This window comes from Gossypium hirsutum, chromosome A11 (assembly GCF_007990345.1).
Source record: "Gossypium hirsutum isolate 1008001.06 chromosome A11, Gossypium_hirsutum_v2.1, whole genome shotgun sequence".
Lineage (NCBI taxonomy): Eukaryota > Viridiplantae > Streptophyta > Magnoliopsida > Malvales > Malvaceae > Gossypium > Gossypium hirsutum.
The window spans coordinates 16,573,611-16,599,430 of NC_053434.1; the positions used below are offsets into that span (position 1 = coordinate 16,573,611).

Sequence of the window (25,820 nt, forward strand, 5' to 3'; positions counted from 1 at the left end):
ATTTTACAATATTTCTAAGAACTTTTACATTTTATCCAATTTAGTCCCTAAAACCGAAACTAACATATATTTTACATTTAAGCCTCATTTTTCATTCCATTTTAAATTTGATCCTTCTATAAATCTTCAGAATAAAAAAAATTACAGAAATTTTCATGTTAAATTTTACATTATTACATTTTAGTCCCTCAACTTAAAACTAGTAAAATCCACTTTACAAATTAGTCCTACTTAACATATAAACTTTACATGCAACCATTTACCACCAAAAAACTCAAAAATCATCAATGAAAATATATCAAAACTTTAGTAGTTTCATGAAATAGTCCCTGGGCTAGCTAAATCTTCCTGGGATTCCAAAAACATAAAAAAAATACAAGAAATGAATTAAAAATGACTTAACAATTGAAGCTCAAAGCTTGGACGAAAGCTTTAGCTTTTTCTTCAATGGTGAAATGGCGGTGAATGGAGGAAAGGGATGAACGAAATGGCCATTAACTTTTATTTTATGTTTTAATCCATTATAACTTAATTTTAATATTAAAAATAACATATAATTTGTTAATTAATCATGCATTTAGCCATCCACTATACTTAAATAGTGGTTAATTTCCACTTGGACCCTTGAAAAAAATACTATTTAAGCTTTGTAACTAATAAAAATCAATAGTGATTAAGTTTTATGATGTTTATGATTTAGTCCTTATACCCTAACTAACCACTAAATCAACCAAATTACTGAACCAAAATTTAATATAATTCAATAATAGACTTTTAAATATAAATGATTAATATTTATTGACTCAGTCATTAGAAAACTGGGTTCCGAAATCACCGTTTTGGGTACCACTAAAGATGGGCTGTTACATTTACCGTCTTAATGATAGTGTGATATTTGCACCGCAAGTTGGAGATCTACATGTAAGGAAAACAACCATTTGTAAGCATACAATACTTAGTAAGTTCAAATGAAAATTACAATACTTACCTTGCTCATAGGTATGCATGTTATCTACCAAAAGTTAGGCATACATTTAGCTAACACATGACACTAATTGTCACAAAAAAAAGTGAACGTAAGAATCATAAGTATTAGTATGCATTAAACATGATAAACATAACTCAAACATTGCCAATTTGCACACTTTCATATAGGTTCATCACATTTTCACATACTTTCGTTAAGTCACTAATCTATGCCATTATCATTTTAGTCACATACCTTTATAACATATAAATCCAATTCATTTCCATTTTTCTGTTTCAAGCAATGGAACCCTAGTAAAATGGACTCGTACATGTGGGTGAACTACATCATACGAAAATAGCTCATGTGAGTATAAACTACACCACACTAAGGCACCAAAGTGAAAAGCCTGTAAGCATCAAATATTTAAACATATTCAAATACATCACCCCGCCACACCAATGTCTCCCTAGAGACAATGAATATTCAATGATCTACAAAAAATATTGGATTCCGAAATAACCTGTCATAATCTCCATATCATCAACTATCCCATACACAAGCACGCATATGACACTATTGGCATGCCAACTGTATCCTAGCCTTTTACTAAGTTCACATGGGCATCAATCATTAATAATTGCATATTCATACCCTGTACTGTCACATATCAATTTCCAAATTCTATCAATTGCATCTGAACATATATTACATATAATCCTTGCCATTCTTCTAATTTCATTCAATAGATATAACATCAATCACTTGTTTCAATTCAATTTCATTTACTAGCCATGCATGCCAATTTTTATTAACATTTCATTTATGTTCAAATATAGATAAAATGGAAATAACAAAAAGAAATTTAGGGGTGAGCAAAACTTGATTCGATAAAAAATCGATTTTTTTTAAATTTCGAGTTATTCGAGTCAACTCGAATAAGTAATTCGAGTTTCGAGTTTGGAGTTTGAGTCAAGTTGAATTTTACAATTCAAATAACTTCAGTAATTCGAATAACATATTGGTGTAATAGTCTTTCGGTCCCTGTCAATTTGAAAATGAGCAAATTGGTTACTCTCTCAACAAAAATTACCAAAAAAAAAATTAAAATATTTACAAAAATTACAAAATTTATATTTAAAAAAAGTATAAAATTAAAAAAAATCTAAAAAATATTTAAAGAAAGTTAAAAATTTAAAAATATTCTAAAATAATAATTTTGGGACCTTAATAAGTTAATTAATAATTCAAGTTGGTCATACTAAAGTATCTTATTTATTTTATTATTTTCCTTTGAAAAAGTTTTTAAAATATATTTGATATTAAATTTATGTGCTCTAACATGGAATTAGTCATATATAAAAAGATTTTAATTTGACATGTTTATTTTTTATTTAAATTGAACAGTTTCACTGGATTCGAATCAACTCAAATTTCATTTCACTGGATTCGATTCGAATTTTTTTCGAATCGTGTTAGGATGATAAAATAAGACTCGTCAACTCGAAATTTTTTCACTCGATTTGACTTGATTCAGTCAAATGCTCACCCCTAAACAAACCTATTAAATAGGAAGGGTAGTAAGATCCATAAGAACTTACCTTTCAAAACACAACCAAGTAGTTTCTCAAGGCTTATTTTATAATTTTAGTTTTTCCTCAACTATCTCCACTTTTATCGAGTTTTGGTTGTAATGGCCTAAATTCAAAATTATCGGAACAATGGTTTCGTAACCATAGATCCGATTTAAAGAGAAATTTATTTCAATATTTTTGCTTGAAAATTGATATGATAGGAAAATCGTATGAAAATATTGATAGAAAAATTTTACCAATTTAGTGATTAGATAGAAAAAGAAATTATTGAAGAAATTGGGTAAAAACAAGGTATCGAGGCCTCTATCTTATAAAACCGAGTCAAAAATAATTTTATAAATATTTATGAAAGGTTATTAATGTGGTATTAAAATTTCGTTAGGAAATTTTAATGTTTGGGTAGTCAATTAAATGAAAAGGACTAAATTGTAATAGGTGTAAAAGTTGCTACAATGATTAAATAGCTTAAGAGTCTAATGAGAAAGGATTTAAAAGGCAATTAGACCCAAAAGTTATTTGGGCTGGACGGCAAGGGTATGAAATCAGCAGAAAAATTGATAAATTAAGGGTAAAATTGGAATATTGCAAAATTAACTAAATAAAACTAGGACTAAATAGGAAATATCTAGATTTCTCTTCATTTCTCTTCAATTCCAGCAGCTAAAAACGCCATAGGAGGGTTCTCTAAGCTAATATTTCATAATTTTTGCACCAAATCCAGAAGATTCAAATACGAAGCTAGATCGAGGAAAGGAAAAAGTTCGGGATTAGTAGATTTTTACTGTTTACAAACAAGTATCAAGGTAAGTTCGTGTAACTTAAATTATATTCTGAAATGCTTGAAATTGTATGTTATTGATGTGAATATGATTTGAGTGTTCATTACATGGAAATTTATGAAACATTGATATATTTGATAAAATGGGAAGAAATCCCGGTTGAATGAAAAGAAAATTCGATGGATCTCTGAAAAGGAATTGACAGTAAAAAGGATCTAGCCCGGACGGGTGATCCTATCCTGATATAGCCCTCCCGAAGAATATGTGTAAAATGGATTTTGCCTGGACGAGTAATCCGAATTAGGGTCTGAATTTAGCCTGGACTGGTAATTCAGATCCAAGCTCATTAGAGTAATTGTCGTTGCAGGGGATTTAGCCTGGACTGGTAATCCCGCTGCAAGGTTGAGGTTCGCGGGAGTGTGCTCTCTAAAATGGATATGTGTGCACATGAATATGAATTGACGGACCCGGAATTGTACAATAAATGTGTACCTCTGAAAATCCATCGAAATTTCGATAAATTCAACGGGATAAATATGGAAAAATAACAAGGAAATGGAAATTATGGTATTGACGAGCTCATCAACCACAGTATATATTATTGGTACATGGAAATTATTGTACTAACTTGAATGTTGAGTTTGTGGATATTAGGGTAATAATGCATTGAATGGATATATTGATGTTTATGGTATTGTATTGAAAATATTAGGTAAGTATAATTCTTGTTACATGAGCTTACTAAGCACAAAGTGCTTACCCCGTTTCCTTTTTCCCTGTTTTGTAGTGTTAAGAGCTCGGAGGTCGGATTTGGTCGGAGACACATCACACTGTCAACCTCAGGATTTTGGTATATAAAGAAACTTTATTTTGGAAATCAATGGCATGTATAAGCTAACAAAGTAAATGTTAACGTGAAATGAATGTAAAGTTAGCCATTAGTATGGTTAACAAACCTGGTTATAGATTGGTGATGACGTTATCTTATATAAATGCATGAATCTATCATGAAAATATGTTGAATTGATTTGGTTGATGTGGATTGGTCTCGATTTAATATTACAGGGAAGGTTAGATATTTATAAAGGGGCTATATTGAATATAAAAAAAAATTAATTCGTAAACTCCGGTAATGCCTCGTACCCTATTCCAGCAATGAATACGGGTAGGGGTATTACATTTATTGGTATCAGAACTACGGTTTAGCCGGTTCTAGGACTGATGTAGCAAATACGGGATTAGCTGTACATGTCATTTAAATTATTATTGATAGTGTGATATCTCCTGACCATTTAAAATGTGTTTTTCTTATAGTAATGTCATCCGACCGAGCTCAATCTGAGGAAGCTGGGAGTCATGCTCCGGCTTCAGTACAAAGAGAAGAAACTAGCAGTAGAAGGCCCGAGACAGAGGGTCGAGGGGAGGAGGCAAAAACAGCCTTCTTTCAAATGATGAATGAATGGTTTAATCAATACTTAAGAACTAACCCTGTAGTGCAGCAAGTTCAAGCTCCCCCTCTTGCTCCTCCACCGGTTCCCGAGATCCCACAAGGTACAGGTACTGAATCTATCAGAAAAGGGGTATGATGCTTACTTGGCTTATGTACTCGACACCAAGGTATTTGAGTCAAAGATACAGGCAGTTCCAGTGGTATGTGAATTTTCCGATGTGTTTCCAGAAGAATTACCAGGATTGCCACCTGAAAGAGAAGTGGAATTTTCTATAGATTTGATTCCGGGAACTACTCCGATCTCCATAGCTCCGTACCGGTTGGCTCCTATAGAATTAAAAGAGTTAAAGACACAGTTGCAAGAGCTTGTTGACAGGGGTTTTGTCCGACCGAGTCATTCACCTTGGGGTGCTCTGGTTCTGTTTGTGAAAAAGAAAGATGGGTCTTTGAGATTGTGTATCGACTACCGGCAGCTTAATAAAGTAACCATAAAGAATAAGTACCCGTTACCCCGTATTGATGATTTATTTGATCAGCTGAAAGGTGCTACTATGTTTTCAAAGATTGATCTTCGATCAGGTTATTATCAGTTTCGGGTAAAGGAGTCAGATGTGCCAAAAACAGCCTTTAGAACCAGGTACGGGCATTATGAGTTTCTAGTTATGCCGTTTGGGCTAACTAATGCACCTGCAGTATTCATGGATTTGATGAACCGAATATTCAGACCGTACTTAGACAGATTTGTAGTAGTATTCATTGATGATATTTTGGTTTATTCTCGGGATGAAGAAAAACATGCAGAACATTCGAGAATTGTGTTGAAAATTTTACGAGATATGCAGTTGTATGCTAAATTCAGTAAATATGAATTTTGACTTCGAGAAGTGGGTTTTCTTGGACACATTGTGTCTGCCGAAGGCATCAGGGTAGATCCAAGTAAAATCTCAGCTATTGTCAATTGGAGTCCACCGAAGAATGTATCTGAAGTTAGAAGTTTCTTAGGTTTAGCTGGTTATTATCGGAGGTTTGTACAGGGATTCTCTATGATAGCTTCTCCAATGACTCGATTATTACAGAAAGATGTAAAGTTCGAGTGGACTGATGAATGTCAACAAAGTTTCAACCGATTGAAAGACCTATTAACGAAAGCACCTGTATTAGTGCAGCCTGAACCGGGTAAGGAATTTGTTATTTACAGTGATGCCTCATTAAATGGTTTAGGTTGTGTTTTGATGCAAGAAGGTAAAGTAATAGCCTATGCTTCAAGACAACTTAAACCACATGAAAGAAATCACCCAGTACATGATCTTGAATTAGCTGCTATTGTATTTGCGCTGAAGATATGGCGGCATTACTTGTATGGTGAGAAATGTCATATTTATACTGATCATAAAAGCTTGAAATATTTGATGACGCAGAAAGATTTGAATTTGAGACAGCGCAGGTGGCTTGAACTGATAAAGGACTATGATTTGATTATTGATTACCATCCGGGTAAGGCTAATGTTGTAGCTGATGCTTTGAGCCGGAAATCTCTGTTTGCTTTACGAGCTATGAATACCCGGTTATCATTGACTGATGATGGTTCAATCCTAGCTGAATTGAGAGCTAAACCGACATTTTTACAACAAATATGTGAAGCTCAGAAGAATGATGAGAAGTTACAGGTTAAACGGGCACAGTGTGAGTCAGGTAATGATTCTGAATTTCAGATTGGTTCTGATGATTGTTTATTATTCAGAGGTAGGGTAAGTGTACCTCAGAACTCAGAGCTCATACAGAAGATTCTACACGAGGCCCACAGTAGTACTATGTCTGTACATCCGGGGAGTAATAAAATGTATAATGATCTGAAAAAGATGTACTAGTGGTCGGGAATGAAACGTGATATCTCTGAGTTTGTATCAAGGTGTTTAATATGTCAACAAGTTAAAGCTGAACATCAGGTACCTTCGGGGTTACTTTAGCCAATCACTATACCAGAATGGAAATGGGAAAGAATCACTATGGATTTTGTATCAAGGCTACCTTTGTCTCCGAGGAAAAAAGATGCTATTTGGGTGATTGTTGACCGATTAACAAAGTCAGCTCACTTTATTCCGGTACGTATGGATTATTCTTTAGATAAACTAGCTGAACTGTACATATCTGAGATTGTCAGGCTACATGGAGTGCCTGTCTCCATTATATCAGATAGAGATCCCCGATTTACGTCTCGTTTCTAGGACAAATTGCAAGAAGCCTTGGGTACTCAGTTGTATTTTAGCACTGCATTTCATCCTCAAACAGATGGTTAATCTGAGCGTGTGGTTCAAGTATTGGAAGATATGCTCCGATGTTGTATACTAGAGTTTGAAGGTAATTGGGAGAGGTATCTACCTTTGATTGAATTTGCTTACAATAACAGTTATCAGTCTAGTATTAAAATGGCTCCATATGAAGCTTTGTATGGTAGAAAATGTAGAACACCGTTATATTGGACAGAGCTCAGTGAAAGGAAGATACATGGGGTTGATTTGATCCGAGAAACAGAAGAAAAAGTAAAGGTTATTCGAGATAGTCTAAAAGCAGCTTCTGATCGTCAAAAATCATATGCCGACCTTAAGCGAAAAGAGATTGAATTTCAAGTCGGTGACAAGGTATTTCTAAAAGTGTCTCCTTGGAAGAAAGTTCTTCGATTCGGTCGAAAGGGTAAATTGAGTCTAAGATTTATCGGGCCCTATGAAATCATAGAAAGAATTGGACCGGTCGCTTATCGATTGGCATTACCATCAGAACTTGATAGAATCCATAATGTTTTTCATGTATCTATGTTACGACGATATCGATCAGATCCTTCACATGTTATTTCTCCGACAGAAGTGGAGATTCAACCGGATATGACTTACAGTGAAGAACCGGTCAAGATATTGGCACGAGAGACAAAAGAGCTTAGAAATAAAAAGATAAATTTGGTGAAAGTATTGTGGTAAAAACACGGGATTGAGGAAGCGACATGGGAACCGGAGGAGGCAATGAGGAAACAATACCCAAATCTCTTTACTGGTAAGATTTTCGAGGACGAAAATCCTTAAAGGGGAGAGAGTTGTAATGGCCTAAATTCAAAATTATCGGAACAATGGTTTCGTAACCATAGATTTGATTTAAAGAGAAATTTATTTCAATATTTTTGCTTGAAAATTGATATGATAGGAAAATCGTATGAAAATATTGATAGAAAAATTTTACCAATTTAGTGATTAGATAGAAAAAGAAATTATTGAAGAAATTGGGTAAAAACAAGGTATTGAGACCTCTATCTCGTAAAACTGAGTCAAAAATAATTTTATAAATATTTATGAAATGTTATTAATGTGGTATTAAAATTTCGTTGGGAAAATTTAATGTTTGGGTAGTCAATTAAATGAAAAGGACTAAATTGTAATAGGTGTAAAAGTTGCTACAGTGATTAAATAGCTTAAGAGTCTAATGAGAAAGGATTTAAAAGGCAATTAGACCCAAAAGTTATTTGGGCTGGACGGCAAGGGTATGAAATCAGCAGAAAAATTGATAAATTAAAGGTAAAATTGGAATATTGCAAAATTAACTAAATAAAACTAGGACTAAATAGGAAATATCTAGATTTCTCTTCATTTCTCTTCAATTCCAACAGCTAAAAATGCCATAGGAGGGTTCTCTAAGTTGATATTTCATAATTTTTGCACCAAATCCAGAAGATTCAAATACGAAGCTAGATCGAGGAAAGGAAAAAGTTCGGGATTAGTAGATTTTTACTGTTTACAAACAAGTATCAAGGTAAGTTCGTGTAACTTGAATTATATTCTGAAATGCTTGATATTGTATGTTATTGATGTGAATATGATTTGAGTGTTCATTACATGGAAATTTATGAAACATTGATATATTAGATAAAATGGGAAGAAATCCCGGTTGAATGAAAAGAAAATTCGATGGATCTCTGAAAAGGAATTGATGGTAAAAAGGATCTAGCCCGGACGGGTGATCCTATCCTGATATAGCCCTCCCGAAGAATGTGTAAAATGGATTTTGCCTGGACGGGTAATCCGAATTAGGGTCTGAATTTAGCCTGGACTGGTAATTCAGATCCAAGCTCATTAGAGTAATTGTCGTTGCAAGGGATTTAGCCTGGGCTAGTAATCCCGGCAATACTCTATGAGTTTATATTGCAGGGGATTTAGCCTGGACTGGTAATCGCGCTGCAAGGTTGAGGTTCGCGGGAGTGTGCTCTCTAAAATGGATATGTGCGCACATGAATATGAATTAACGGACCCGGAATTGTACAATAAATGTGTACCTCTGAAAATCCATCGAAATTTCGATAAATTCAACGGGATAAATATGGAAAAATAACAAGGAAATGGAAATTATGGTATTGATGAGCTCATCAATCACAGTATATATTATTGGTACATGGAAATTATTGTACTAACTTGAATGTTGAGTTTGTGCATATTAGGGTAATAATGCATTGAATGGATATATGGATGTTTATGGTATTGTATTGAAAATATTAGGTAAGTATAATTCTTGTTACATGAGCTTACTAAACACAAAGTGCTTACCCCGTTTCCTTTTTCCCTGTTTTGTAGTGTTAAGAGCTCGGAGGTCGGATTTGGTCGGAGACACATCACACTGTCAACCTCAGGATTTTGGTATATAAAGAAACTTTATTTTGGAAATCAATGGCATGTATAAGCTAACAAAGTAAATGTTAACGTGAAATGAATGTAAAGTTAGCCATTAGTATGGTTAACAAACCTGGTTATAGATAGGTGATGACGTTATCTTATATAAATGCATGAATCTATCATGAAAATATGTTGAATTGATTTGGTTGATGTGGATTGGTCTCGATTTAATATTACAGGGAAGGTTAGATATTTATAAAGGGGCTATATTGAATATAAAAAAAAATTTAATTCGTAAACTCCGGTAATGCCTCGTACCCCATTCCGGCAATGAATACGGGTAGGGGTATTACATTGGTTCTATACAATTATATATATACACCAATCAATATCACATATTAATACATGATATCCATTCATTGGCTCACAAAAACAATGCCATGAAATGCATGATTCAACTAATCCCCTTTTTTATTATATACATATTTTACATTTTATTCAATTTCGTCCCTAAACTCGGGATAAACATATCTTTCGATTCCTAGCTTCAGATTAAATTTGATTTGACATTCTTTCATTAAAGACCTTATACTTTCTATTTATAGCATAGTTTTATGATATGTTTTACATTTATTCAATTTGGTTCCTAATGTTACAAAGCTAACAAACAAGCTTAACCAACTTTACAATTTAACCCTTTTCATAATCTAAGCTCAATAACTATCAATTCTAGACCAATTGACCAGAAAAGACCCATTTCGAAAAAAAAATTATGGAAATGGGCCATTTTTTCAAAAATAACGAAAATTTCCAGTTTTACTAACACACGCTGAGCTGGCGTTGTTTTTAGGGTCCAGGTCAACGCATTTTATTAAAGCACTTCTAAGTTAGCACTCTTTTGCCCGTGTTCCAATAACCAAATTTCCAAAAAAGACCATTTTTAAAAAAAATTATAAAAGTATGCCAATTTCTTAAAAATTTACAAGATGGGCTTTTATATAGACCCAAAGTAACAACACTATTTTTTTTTCAATTTAATGGTGCCACCAATTAATGTGGAAATGAAATTTACAAAACAGGCCTTTATATAGACCCAAAGTCTCATTTTCTTTATTTTCTTAAGCAATGTGGGATGTGAGATATATGTATATATAGACTCATGAATAGGTTTGTAACTTGTTCCTAGACAATGTGGGATTCCTTCCTCTTTTAACTAACAACATAAGATTAAAGACTATATTATATTTTATAAATTTTTACAAAACAATTTCTATTTTTTATATTTTGTTAACTTTTTCTCATATTATAAAAATATCTTTTGAGATATTTAATCTTATTGCATTTTAGATTTTTTAGTGTAACACCCTAGACCCTGCCTAGAAGTTTAGATCGAATCCTGAATGTTACATTGACCACCAAAGTAATCGTAGGTAAGTTTTTACAGAACAAGTTATTACGTCAAACTGAAACATTTAATCGTTTAAATTCAGTCAGTAAAATTACAGTTAAGTTTACTATAAAACTGGAATTAAATGAACGATTAGAACTTTTAACAGAACTTGTATCACAATTTTCATAAAACCTTACAGTTCGAAATCTGAATGAAAAAATAGAAACTGGGAATAAAGCTTATACTGAATTTTCCTCCAAGACAGTCCAAGACCTTCGCACATCGAATCCAGCATCAAAATTAAGAAAAGGTACCTGAAAGGAAAACACTAAGATGGGGTGAGCTACTCGAGCTTAGTGTGAGTTCGAAACAAGACAAGAGATGGAATTACGGATTTCAAATCAGTAGCACAATAAATTTTCAAATACTCGTAAAGTCAGAATGCATACTTGGAACTAATGTCCCAACGGAGCTTAACAATCAAAGCATATCAAGTTCACACAAAAGACTCAGCACAAATGCTGCTCAGACACACAATTACAGATAACTAATCTTACATTCAAAACTCATAGACAGATGTGAATGAAATGTAGTCAAGTGATAAAACCCACCCATCTAGCAAACACACCTCTCCGTCCCCCGATCACACCCCAAAAGAGCTGTTAAAGTTCATCCAACACATCACACCAATTAGGACCTCAAAAGGCCCATCCAACCCTACACACCACACGTGTGGACTAAGCCACTCAGATATCAATACGCAGCAGAGCTAGTGTATTTGCTGTACACTGTAATACAGTAATCCGCTGTACAGTCCTGTTGCAGTTATACTGCCAAATTAGAATATAGTATGCAACACAGCTGACACACATACAGTACAGTGTGATAAATCGTCGTACGAATATGTTGTAGTAAAACTGCCAGATCAGATTAGAATTAGACTCCCTTCACTTTATAATCCCACCCAAAACTTTATGCAAGTGTATGTATGTATACATTAACATAGAAAATAAAGAGCACATCCACAATCAGTCAGATAGGGACAGATATGTACACACACCTAGCTAACCAGGTTCAGAGTCAGACATCTCACACAAAAATTACCAATATCACATAAGCTACAGCCAAATCAAAGTCTTAATTACCCTTCCTAAGGCTTAGCCAAGGTTTGAAGCACACGAACACATTATCAGATCAGAACTGCACACAGAAACAATATAAGAGTCCAAGAACCATATGCCCGTATGCTATGGCTGTGTGGAAATGCCTAGGCTGTGTGGGAGGTCGAAAGTTCGTGTAGATAGGGACATACGGGAGTGCAGCTGAGACACACGCTCGTGTGAAGAGAGGCACACGGTTGTGTGACTAAGGTACATGCACGTGTGGACCAGTGACATGGTCGCGGGAATAGGCCGTGTAACTCTTTGTCCATTTGTACGAAATTTGAGTACAGGGTTGACACGGCCGTGTGAGGGTCTTACACGCCCATGTGCCCACCAGACACGACCGTGTGTCCAAAACACACGCCTGTATGGGATTCTTAAATCCCCAAATTAGACACACGGCCATGTGACACCAAATCACTCAAACCTTAATTCCCAAATACACGGCTGTGTGCCAAGGGGACACAGCCGTGTAAAAATCGACAAAAGTCCCCAAATTGGCCACATAGCCGTGTAACACCCAAATCAGTCCAAAAACCCTAATTCCCAAAAGCACACAATCGTGTGTATCGGCACACGCCCGTGTGGCCACCCGTGTGGTTACAAAACCGCCCTAAAATAGCCCCGAAAAACATGTTTTCAACTACGAAGAACTTTCCAGCCCTCGATAATTTGAGAATATACCAATTCGTATACATTCTAAACATAGGACAATAACACCATGTTGGAAATACCAGGTTTGCGAACACCCACACGCACGTTGTCAACTTTCCGTAAAGCCGGAACAAAATTCACAAATAAAACAATAGAAGTTACGAACCCACACCTAATTTGTGATCTACGATGTTCCGACATCGTCTTGACGATGAGAAAAAGATTCTCCAAAATCTCTAAGCCAACCGTTTTCCCAGAGGAAATAATGAAACTCCCCAAAAAGAAAAGAAAACTAGAGGATAAAAGAAAAATACGTCTACTAAAAAGAATAATAACTAAAAATCCAAAAATAAGATATATAAAATAAATAAGTAAATAATTAAACAAGCTTATACTAAATTAAAACAAAACAAAAATATTCCTCCCAAAAAGCACACACAAGGACTTGAACTAGGGACTCAGAGACAAACTAACATAAACTCAAACACTAGACCGGCAGGCCTATTCTGTCACTTAATCACACAACCAACTACAATAGTGCAACCTTCTCACAGACCCTAACCACAAAGGTTAAAACTCCTAGTCCTAAAATTCAGGGTATTACAACTCACCTCTTCTTAAAAAAATTTCATCCCTGAAATTCCAACTAACAGAATAGTGGTACAACATAAGCTACACCACGATGCTCCCACTGCATACTCTAACCCGAGCAAGACCAAATCAAACTTAAGACCTCATACACATACCCAGAACACTTAACCACTAAAGCAGATACACACTTGTCCTATCACATAGAATTTTAATACTTTAATCTAAAGATCGAAACATTCACAACCATACCTGTCTCAAAATTGTCGAGGAAACTCCTAGATCCAATGTTCTGTGGACCCATATCGAAAACATGCTCCCGCCTTTTTCCATCAATTGCTCGGATGACACTTCTTACAGTGCTCACAAAACGGAGCACTCGCACAACTACCAGCACCCTCCGTAAAACTACTATTGCCACTTAATTGCATTCTAACATGATTCACAGAACGAGGCTGCAACCTCGGAGGACTGCGATCTCTTTTCTTCCCACAATCCACGCACCTAGCTTGAAGCCTTTCCTCAGTCCTAGCCTCAAACACTTTTTCTAGCACTTCCCTCACTACCCGAGTCAATGCCTCGATACCAAGCTCCGAGTTATCGTTACCTGAAGTTGGCAGAATTGTACTGTCTTTCAACTCCTGAACAGACACAGGCCTCAGAGAAGCAAACGACTCATCGTGACCCCGCTTACCTTCAGAATCCATATCCGTCCGGTGCCTAACTTAGGATATCTATACTTTCAGAAAGTAAAAAAAAATACATGAATCTACATCTCTAATCTTACAATTTTGAATTTCTACTTGGACTAGCATCGGAGTCTCAGATAGTTCATTTTCATAAAACTTTTCCCAAAATACAAATCATTTCAGCTTACTGTGGTAAAGTTTCTCAAAAATTAGTTTTTAAAACAACCACGTACGCATACGGACACGTAGAAGCACAGACTGAGTTTTTGCAAACCTGACTCTGATACCACTAAATGTAACACCCTAGACCCGGCTTAAAAGTTTAGATTGAATCTCGAATGTTACATTGTTCACAAAAACGATTGTAGGTAAGTTTTTACAAAACAAGTTATTACGTCAAACCAAAACATTTAATCGTTTAAATTCAGTCAGTAAAATTTTAGTTAAGTTTATTATAAAAATCAAAATTAAATGAACGATTAAAAATTTTAATAGACTTGTACCACAATTTTCATAAAACCTTACAGTTCAAAATTTGAATGACAAAATAGAAACAGAGAATATAGCTTATACTGAATTTTCTTCCAAGTCTGTTCGAGACCTCCGCACATCGAGTCCAACATCAAAATTTAGAAAAAGGTACCTGAAAGGGAAACACTAAGAGTGGGTGAGCTACTCGAGCTCAGTGTGAGTTTGAAACAAGATAAGAGACGGGATTATAGATTTCAAATCAGTAGCATACCAGATTTTCAAATACTCCCAAAGTCAGAACGCATACTTGGAATTAATGTCCCAACGGAGCTTAATAATCAGAGTACATCAAGTTCACACAAAAGACTTAGCACAAATGCTGCTCAGACATGCAGATTACATACAACTAATCTTACATTCAAAAATTATAGATAGATGCGGATGAAATGCAGTTAAGTGATATAACCCACCCATCTAGCCAACACACCTCTCTGTCCCCAGATCACACCCCAAAAGAGCTGTTAAAGCTCATCCAACCCATCAAACCAGTTAGAACTTCGAAAGACCCATTCAACCCTACACACCATATGTGTGGACTAAGCCACTCAGATATTAATAGGCAGCAGAGCTGGCGTATGTGTTGTACAGTGCAATGCGGTAATTCGCTGTACAGTCCTGTTGCAGTTATACTGCCAGATCAGAATATAGTACGCAGCATAGTTGACGCACATGCAGTACAATGTGATAAATCACCGTAAGAATATGTTGCAGTAAAACTGCTAGATCAGATCATAATTAGACTCTCCTCACTTCGCAATCCCACCCAAAACTTTATGCAAGTGTATGTATGCATACATTAACACAGAACATAAAGAGCACATCCACAGTCAGTCAGACAGGAACAAATATGTACACATACCCAGCTAATCGGGTTTAGAGTCAGACATCTCACACAACAATTACTAATATCACATAAGCCACAACAAATAAAACTCTTAATTACCCTTCCTAAGGCTTAGCCAAGGGTTGAAGCACACGAACATATTATCAGATCAAAACAGCACACAGACACAATATAAGTGTCCTAGAACCACACGCCTGTGTGCTCTGGCCGTGTGGAAGGTCAAAATTCTGTGTAGAAAGGCACACACAGCTGTGTAGCTGAGGCACATGCTTGTGTAAAGAGAAGCACACACCCATGTGAAGAGAGGCACACGCCCGTGTGAAGAGAGGCACACGCCCGTGTGAAGAGAAGCACATGGCCGTGTGACTAAGGTACATGCCCGTGTGGACCAAGGACATGGCCATGGGAAAAGGTCGTGTAACTCTCTGTTCATTTGCACTAAATTTAAGTACAGGGCTGACACGACCGTATGAGGGTCTCACACGTCCGTGTGCCCACCAGACATAACTGTGTGTCCAAAACACAAGCCCGCATGGGATCCCTAAATCCCTAAATTAGACACACGGCCATGTGACACCAAATCATAGAAACCCTAATTCCCAAACACACATGCCCGTGTGCCTAGAGGATACAACCGTGTGAAAATCAACAAAAATCCCCAAATCAGCCACACAGTCCTGTGGTGTCCAAATAAGCATGGAAACCCTAATTTCTAAAAGCATACAACCGTGTGTATCGACATTCGCCCGTGTGGCAACCCGTGTGGTTATGAAACCACCCTAAAACAGCCCCGAAAAGCATACTTTGAGCCACAAAGCACTCTCCAGCCCTCGATAGTTTGAGAATATACCAATTCGTACACATTCTAAACATAGGACAGCGATACCAAGTCGAAAATAACAGGTTTGCGAACACCCACACACACGTTGTCGACTTTCCGTGAAGTCGGAGCAAAATTCACAAATAAAACAATAGAAGTTACGAACACAAACCTGATTTGCGATCTACGACTTTTCGGCACCGTCTTGATGACGAGAGAGAGGCTCTCCAAAATCCCCAAGCTAACCTTTTTCCTAGAGAAAATAATGGAAAACCCCAAAAGAAAAGAAAACTAGAGGATAAAAGAAAAATACGTCCAACAAAAAGAATAATAACAAAAAATCCAAAAATAAGATAAATAGAATAAATAAGTAAATAATTAAACAAACTTATACTAAATTAAAACAAAACAAAAATATTCCTCCCAAAAAGCACACACAATGACTTGAACTAGGGACCCAAAGACAAACTAACACGCACTCAAACACCATACTAGTAGGCCCATTCTGTCACTTAAACACACAACCAACCACAATAGTGCAACCTTGTCACTGACCCTAACCACAAAGGTCAAAACTCCTAACCCCAAAATTCGGGGTGTGACAGTTAGCTTATACAAAAAGAACAAATTGCACATATGAAACTTGTACATGCAATAATCTTCTATTTAATTTTAAATGTTTGAAGTTAATATCTATGCAATTCTATTTTTAAAATAATTTTTCATTATTTCAATTTAGATGTTATACTTATAAATTTTTTATTATTTATTTTATTTTATGATATGAATGTTTGATTAATAAATAAATGGTGAGGATTTGGTACTCAGATAGTATAGTTTTTTTTTGTAATTTAAAAAAGTTGATATCTCTTTTTTTAAATATTTATTTTTTTAATATTTTACTATACTCATAAATTTTTTAATCCTAATTTTAATTTAATTTTTATCACCTAATGAATGCTGATAAATTTATTTTGACTAGATAGATAATCTATTTAAAAATGGTATATAATTATGTTAAATAAGTTTTTTTATAGAAATATATAATATACATAAAATATAATAATTATTTTTCATATTTTTATATCTAGATTAAATTACATTAGTAGTCACTTAACTATGATTTTTTTTTTGCTATTGAATTATAAAAACTTACAAAATGATCACGCAACTATTAATAATATTTTTTGGTCACCCAATTTTCTTGAATTTTGAGGTATGTAACAAAAAAAAGAGACAAATTTTAATAGTTGAATGACAATTTTGTAACTATTCATAAACAGATGATTAAAAAACATAATTAAATGACTATTTTATAACCTTTTATAATTAAGTGATAAAAAATACCTTAAATACATAAGAATAGACAACTTCATAATCAATTTTTTATATTATATATGTATAAAATTCTTTATATGTGAATGATTTTTGTTTCAATATAACTTTCATTCGTTTGAAAAGGAAACAAATGTATATGAATCAATTCATTAATAGTTTCATACCTACACATTATACTGATTGTTTGCATCAAATTTTAGTGTTTAGTAAATAATTTTATATAAACTTTTTAGTGAATATCTAATAATATTGGTATTGAAGTATATAAAATGAAATTGCTTTAAAAGAAAAACAAATGCAACAAAACAAGACTGCATTAATGGCAAATACCATATAATCTTCCACTCATCCCCCAAACACCTTTATTTCAAATCCATTTGGTCATCTTCAAACAATAAGAGACCAAATCCCATATCATTTTATATTTTATAATTTTTTTACTTATAGAGTTTAAAATTTTTGTTTATAATGTAATAAATGTTAACTTTTTGTAAAAATTTTAAATTCTATAAGTAAAAAAATACAAAATATAGTGTAACATTTAATTTTATGTTGTTAGTTAAAAGAGGAAGGAATCTCATATTGTCTAGGAACAAGTTGAAAATCTATTCATGATTCTATATATACACATATCTCACATCTCACATTGCTTAAGAAAATAAGATAAATAAAACTTTGGGTCTATATAAAGGCCTGTTTTGTAAGTTTTATTTTCACATTAATTGGTGGCACAAAATTATTTTTAAAAATAGTGTTGCCACTTTGGGTATATATAAAGGCTGATTTTTGTAAATTTTCAAAAAATTAGCTTATTTTAGAATTTTTTAAAAAAATTGTCTTTTTTTTTTGAAAATTTAGTTGTTGGAACATGGGCAAAAGAGTGTTGACCTGGAAGCGCTTTAATCAAACGTGCTGACTTGGATGCATTTTATAGGCCAGAGGGGAAAAAGTGTTGAGCTAGATGCGGTTTTCTGACTTCCTCCCGAAAACAACGCCAGCTCAGCGCGTTTTAGTAAAATCAAGCTAGCTAAATTCATCAATTTATCAGCAATAGAAACTTGCTAAAAATTCACCAATTGAACCAATTGATACATGAGCTAGCTAAATCAAGCTCTCATGATCATAAATCTATAGAAATTACAAGAAAAGTACTTGAATTTCTCACCTAATTGAATGGCCAAATGTAAAAAGGGTTGGAAGCTTTTCTTTTTACTTTTCTTTCTTCTTTGGACAGTGAAGTGAGGAAGACGATGATGGTTGTCATCTTTTTCCACTTTCTCCTATATTTATACTTTAATTAGACTTAATTAATCTAGTTTAATTTAACTTTGAAGCTTTAATCATACTAATCCTAATGCTAATTAATCTAATTTGATTCTCACATCATCATCCACTAAATCATAATTAAGAATAGTCTAATAACCATTTTGGCACTTTGATTAATTGCTTTCTAAGCCTTCAAGCCTATTCTTAATTAAAACTCAATAACGATTGAATTTTTACAATTTAGTCGTTGAGCTTTCATTTAGTATTTTATCGGCTATATTACTTGACCATTCTTTAATATATTTTTACGTCAACTCTGTAAATATTCCTATATTATATTTATGGACTCTATTTACGAAAATAGGGTTCCAAAATCGTATTTTTCGATACCACTAAAAATTGAGTCATTACAATCATTGTATGGTATTAATATAATATATCTTAGTCAAGCTTGGTTCAATTCAAAATATGAGCTAACTCAAATGTCTTTTAAAAATTATTAAAAATAATTTATGTTATTTTAATTTAATATCTAATAAATTTATTTTATTTTTATTAAAATTTTAAATATATACATTTAACATATTTTTAATATTTTTGAAGTAAAAGATCATTTTATTAAAAATAAAATCAGGATAAAAGAGAAAACGAAAAAAGAACCTAAACCCAAGTCAATACTCTTACCTAATACACTCCACCTTAGCTCCCCTCATTATCACCCAAACCATGATGACAATCAAAAGTTAAAATTAGTCCGTTTGAGATAAAGCCACCCTCACCAAGGAGCGAGTTGCTTTATTAGTGTTTCTGATATAGTTAAAAGAAGAATTAAGATGGATATAGTCTTGAATCAGCAACCTCAGATTTGAAAAATAAAAAATACCATGAGAGAGGGCAATCTAAAATCTACGATTATCAATTTCCAAAGTGATGCCCTCCGCATGTCAAGATCTAATCCATGAGAGTGCCTCTTGATCAGCTATAACTTTAGACATTAAAGGGTCCAAATTACCTTTCTTAAATCCGGTTATGCATCGAAGAAAATGACCCGAATCACATCCTTATAGTATCTAGAAGACTATATATTCTAGATGAACATTTTAGCTATTAGATAATTGTATTGTGTATTAATAAAAGTATTATCTTCGTGCAATTGTAAGTCTCAATTAAGCCTTAGTTTCTAAGCACTTAATGTACTTAGATTAGTTTTTATTTATGGTCGACTTTGCCGCTTGAATATTATAGTACACTAAAAAATTAAATATAAAAAGTTAACCGACTTCAAAATACTGCTGTAACATTAATTGTAGATTTAAGTTTTTGTAGTGGGTGTGATGGGTTTACCGAGTTCTCGATAGGATGCAATAAATCATGGACTTTCATACTCTTACACCCTTCAAGCAGAATAGACTCAATGTAGAAATTTTCAGTGTCACTAACCCATGGATCATTAAAAACATCCGCCTCCGTCTTCTTCTTAACTTGCCATCTAACACCTTTGAAAAGCAAAAATTTCATCTTATGAATACTTTTCCAAATGAAAGAAGGGGTTGACTCGTCCATGCATCAAGAAAACTATATTTCGAAAAATATTTAGCTTATATTATATATAGTATGTATATTATTCTAGATTTAATTTTTCTTTGATATAAATTATGTAATATATAAAAATAAAATAAAAATTATAATATTAAAAATGAGTTAAGTTATAACCTTGGAGCCAAAGCCAAAAGGTATTTTAAATGAGCTAATATTTTATCTAAATTGTTTTTTAAAATTTATTCTTTCTGTCCAACCTCCTAAATATGAGGGTTGGATAAATAATTAAATTAAAAAAATCTAATCTTAATCTAAATCCAAATCCTGTGTAAATCTTATATCACTTGAACTGTGTTTCAATATAATGTAGAGACGGCTTGGTATTTTGAATTTTGGTAGGATTCTTTTCCAGTTTTTTCTTTCTGGTTTGTTGGTGCTTAGAGAAAAATCAAGAGGATTACAGAGACTCGTCACTTTTACAAAAGATTACGAAGGACCAATGGCTGGTACAGATGAAGGGAAAGATGACAAAGGAGCAAGAGTCCAAGGCCAACGCAAAAGGAAGCAGCCTGATGCAGCCAACAATACTGCAACGTGGAATTCTCCGACTAAGAAACGTCAACATCCAACATCCTTTCTTCCTCTCCCTTCTGTTACAAACCGACCGTCATTTAAGACTACTTGCACCATATGCAAGAAGGAGATGGAATATCCTATGATTTGCATCAACACTGAGGTTCTATGCCCTTTCTGCAATCGCTACTTTTTGGCTTCAGTTCCGCAAATTCCACAACCAAGGTTTTTTCCACCTCTCTCTTCAACTAATTCACCGGTATTCACTAATCATGATCAATATAAACTTGTACTGAGAGATCCACGTTACTTCCGTATCATGCTGGAGCTTGTATCCATTATAAAAAAAAACCTTTCCAGTAAGCCTTTTGCTGCTTCTTGTTTCGCTCTTTTGTTATTACTCTAATGCGTTCTTGATTTTAAGAATTTTTGTTTTTCACTGAAAATTACAGAGTTCCTACATTCCATGGAAAGAACTAAACTTGCATCGGATTTTCGTCCAAGTTACTTGTCGAGGTGGCATACATAAGGTAAGATGAAACAATTGTAGGACTGCAAGGAGCTCTTGGTTCTTTCTGCTGTTTAAATGATTTTTATTTTAAATGTGCAATGCAGGTTGTTCGGGAACGAAGACTGCAAGAAGTGTGCGCTGCACTTGCTGCAAATTTAAATGTTGGGTTCCTATATCAAATGTATATGAAATGGTTGTATGACTTAGAATCCTGGTCCTTTTATTCCCCTCCTAGTGAGTATTTACAAACTTCTTCAAGTTCCATTTCTGAAGCACATCTCAAGCAAGGGGTAACAGGAACAAAACCATCAGAACAAGGCCATACATCATTTGCAGATCATCCTTTCGGTTCACTTCCGACACCATATCCGAAACAAGGGTTGATAGGAGGACAACCATCAGAACAAGGCTATTCATCATTTGCAGATCTAAATTCAGCACTTGTCAATGATCAAATAATATTGGTGGATGATGGTCAGTTAAGAAATTTCTCTTAATCTTCTATATGGAAATGTTATATCAAATATTTATTCTATTAGGCATCGATTTCAAAGGGGCCTGAATCAACGATCAGGTACATCTCGATACTTTGCAGACCATACTCAAGACTTTGCCCCTGCTGGTTTGCGAAAATAACTTGTTTTCTTAGTTAATATGACATAAAAGTTGGTCTCGCGTCTAATCCTACGGCACCAATGCTTGCTCTCACAGATGAGCATAGTTCATCTCTGAGCTCAGATTGGGATCCAAGTGAGTGGGAAGTTCATCCTGAGGTCCCAGATGTATGTTCCCCAGGCATTGGTATGTCCAAACAAAGACTAATCATAGACTGTTGAATTTCATTATGTTATGTCTTTACATTGACAAAAGTAGCTATTGATCGCCTTTTTAAAGATCCATATCATATGAAAGGAGCTTCATCGACAAGTAATATCACCAGCATCAGAGCTGAACAGCAGCCAAGTAATGACAGAAACCGGTGAGGCTCAACAAGGCAACTCCCGACTTGGACAAGCCAAAGGCAGAGAGTGTGAGATTACATCCTTCATTGACGAAGGAACAGCAGCAGTCAATAATAGAATACAAAAACCAAACGAAAGAAGAAGAGTTGGATGGTATTCCAAGGTCGAAGTTTTTGAAATTATTTAAATAATAAAATATATAGCAATTCGAGAATGCAGAAAAGTAGTTATATGAATAACTTCCATTTTGAGTTTTCATGAAGAACTAAGTAAAATTTTATGGATGTGGCTTAATATTGATTAGTTAAATGCAGTTACATGTGGGCAGGTTAAGTATAAATACCTGGTTTATGCAAGAGACGCCATACCCTTTTCATTTCTCAAAATTGTTAATTATCAAACAGATTAAGAGGGGAGGAAAAAAAAAATCCTAATTTGACTCTCTTCAAGTCGTCCATTTGTTCTCAAGAAACTGAAACTCGTCCAGTAAGTTGTTTTCTATGCTGTTTATATATTTCTCATGCATTTCTTCTCCCTGTTTTCTTGTGAATGATTTTCAGCTGTTCTTCATCTGGGTGGGCTTCCTTTCTTGTTTTTAATGTGAAAACCGGGTAGTTTATGGTTCTCTTTTTTTCTTTGCTGGTCGCTTAGCAATCAAGAGAATTAAGTTTCTTTAGTAAGCAATTGTTTCTGGGTTTTTCTTATATGCTTGGTTTCTTGGACGAGTGTAGCCTATTTTTACGCCAAGATTTCAAGCAAAGATTAGGAGGACCAATGGAGGAAAAGATCAAGTGAAGGATGATAGACAAACAATTGGCGGACGCAGAAGGAAGGAACCTGCTCCTCCTCTTAGACATTACCAATTTGCACACTTTATATAGGTTCATCACATTTTCACCTACTTCCATTAAGTCACTAATTGTTGAAGCTGGTCACCATGCAGCACAAGCAGTCAAGAAGCAACACATGCTGTCGAGCCATGCATGCAGCAACTCAAGTTCAATGCTGCTGTCATCTTTCAACTTATTTTGTTACTACAAGTCACATTTTGTAATCTAGTTGAATTAGAACTAAGTTGATGATGTATTTGATGTATTTTTGTTGACATTTGAGCTGATAAAACAGCTTTACTAAGTGTGCAAGTATAGTTTTTCAATTTTCAATGTTATTAGTGGAGTTAGGTAATGTTTAGGTGATGCTTGATTTACTTTCATCAGAAAAATGTTTGATATTTGTATTGGCATTATGCCATTGTTGAAATCAATGAACTTTTCATCAAGATTATTCATTCAATATACTCTCTCAAGTTCTTGCTTCATTTCTTCCTTATAATCTAAAATTTTTACTTGATTGCTTTCCAAGTCTCGAGCTTTGTAGCTCAAGCCATTGTAGTTCAAGTCTATTTGTTGCTCAAAACACCAACAATTGGTATCTAGAGTTGTAATCTTAGTGGACCTGTTTTCTTTCTTTTCAACTTTAAAATCGATGGCTTCATCAGGCTTCTCACCAGCTGCACCACCAGTCTTCAATGGAGAAGGCTATCACATATGGGTGGTCAAGATGAGGACCTACCTGCAGGCATTCGATCTATGGGAGGTGGTCAATATAGTTTTTTTAAGCTCAAAGGGGTTCACTAAGGGTTAATTATGAGGGTAGGCTTTTTATGGGGTAAATGGGTTAAAACCTAAGTGCCTTTATCATTTTAGTATATCAAATCAAAAGTGTGGTCTCAACATGTATAATCAATGCAAGTTCTAGAATAACAAATCAATGTTGACACACTCATAACCAATAAAATCAGCGAACAAGAAAGATATATGCTCTAAAAGGCTCAAAATCTCACGAAAATTATGGGTATTTGATGTCAATCCTGTAAATTCAAAACTTTAAGATAATACCTCAATTCAGGGAAACAACCTAGAAATTTTACTTCTCAAAAATTTCAACTTATCATACTTTATTCTCTAATGTCTTAAAATTTAAACAATCAACGCACAGTTACCTATTATTTAATTTAAAAAAACACATCAATAAAAATCATAAATCAATCAAAATTTTACTCTAATAATGATATGAGAAAATTATTTGAGAACAATATAAAAATTTAGAGATTCCTGATAATCACATAAATAACTTCCCCACACTTAAGATGTACACTGTTCTTAATGTACAAGGATAGATAATAACAAAATAAGCATAATATCAAAAGAGAGGGAGAGAAGGGAAACTGCCCTGAATATTTGGATGAAATCCTTGAAGGAGCGGAAACAGGTTTAGAGAAAGTGATGTGTATGTGACATGTAGATAGAGGTGAAGGTGGTGGTAGAGGTTGGGTTCCACAATCACAGTGCCCAGCGAAGAGGTTATCGTGGTGGTCAGTGTCGTGGTGGCTATGGTCGTGGTCGAGCAGGACATGGCAGTCGTGGAGGATTGTTTGTTTGTTCCTGAATAGTACCTATTAACTGAACCTTTTGAAATTGCGATGCCATCAGTAATATTTTAGGGAGTTATATTGATAAGGTAGTTTTGGTGAGTAATAATGAAATAACTAGATAAAAGAAAATTCAAATTATACTACTAAGAATGTTTTACAACAATTAAAATTAAAAAACAAAAGAAATGCAAAAATAAAAATAAACTTAAAAAAATAAATTGAAAATTAAATGGAATTAAAAGTCCTCATCGACAGCTGGATCGTGAGGTGGTGGTGCTAGAGGCGATATGTGAAAATGTTGGCAAATTTGTTGTAGAGTCACCTTGATGCTGTCGAATCGCTAAGTGCAATATTGCTCAAAGCAATGAAGGTGATATGAAACTTCAGACAATGAAGTAGCCGCATGAACTAGTTGGTGACTCGGTGGTGCCTGAGAAGGTGGGTCCTCTTGAAATGCAGGGATATCATCAGGAATATCCTCGGCGTCATCCTCATCGGTAACTTGTGCAAGTCGGTACTGAGGAGGATTGAACCCATGACGACGCTCAATCATCCGCATATGGAGCATACTTTGGATGCTTTGAGGGGACATCTAGCCAATGAAAGTGAGCGATGAAGACTGCGCCACTGCATTTGGAGCCCGAAGTAGTGCACTAGACGAGTCACATATGGGCCTAGGCTGATGACTCTCTTCCGGTGTCGCTTGGTTTGATGGAGAAAGGCAAGGACAATGAAGTAGGCGAGGTAAAAAATGTGCCCCTGCCTCATACTCCACAGGAAGTATATGTCGTGAGTGTTCACTACACCAGTGCTCTCTCATCTCCCTGTTAATGTGTGTGCCAAAAGAGTGTGGAGATATCGCAGAGCTGGAGCTAGTGCCGATGCCTTGGAACAGATAGGGTCATAGATACCTATAGCAGGCATTATAACGTTCCAGCATGATGAAGGTGCATAGTGGATGTGGCGGTGAAGGTGAGGAAAGTTTTCGGCCTCTATGAACTTGTCCATATATAGTCCCAAGATGACGCCAAATTTTGGGACACTCAGCTGTCGAACTAGACTGCCAAGGCGGAATTGG

General features: G+C 34.6%; 1 protein-coding gene across 4 annotated transcripts; it reads left to right on the forward strand.

The window, feature by feature from the left end:
- The first annotated feature begins 20,661 nt into the window (after window positions 1-20,661).
- On the forward strand, window positions 20,662-23,548 carry LOC121209778 (high mobility group B protein 10-like). Of its 4 annotated transcripts, none has more exons than XR_005904893.1 (4): window positions 20,662-21,060; window positions 21,288-21,365; window positions 21,451-22,147; window positions 22,241-23,547. XR_005904893.1 is itself a non-coding variant. In XM_041081220.1 (3 exons), exons 1-3 carry the CDS (start codon window positions 21,004-21,006, stop codon window positions 21,841-21,843), a joined length of 528 nt encoding a protein of 175 aa, XP_040937154.1. In that variant the 5' UTR covers window positions 20,662-21,003; the 3' UTR covers window positions 21,844-23,548. The 4 variants fall into 4 exon arrangements, 2 of the variants coding, with proteins under 2 accessions (XP_040937154.1, XP_040937155.1); XR_005904894.1 differs by having other exon boundaries at window positions 21,451-22,794; window positions 23,040-23,546; XM_041081220.1 differs by having other exon boundaries at window positions 21,451-23,548.
- Window positions 23,549-25,820: the final 2,272 nt, after the last annotated feature.

Bases quoted from the DNA above. Each gene is read 5' to 3' on its own strand.
- LOC121209778 (XM_041081220.1), top strand. From the start codon at position 21,004: ATGCCCTTTCTGCAATCGCTACTTTTTGGCTTCAGTTCCGCAAATTCC. The intron at 21,061-21,287 runs GTTTTTTCCACC...TGAAAATTACAG, and splicing joins CCGCAAATTCCACAACCAAG to AGTTCCTACATTCCATGGAA. The intron at 21,366-21,450 runs GTAAGATGAAAC...TGTGCAATGCAG, and splicing joins GTCGAGGTGGCATACATAAG to GTTGTTCGGGAACGAAGACT.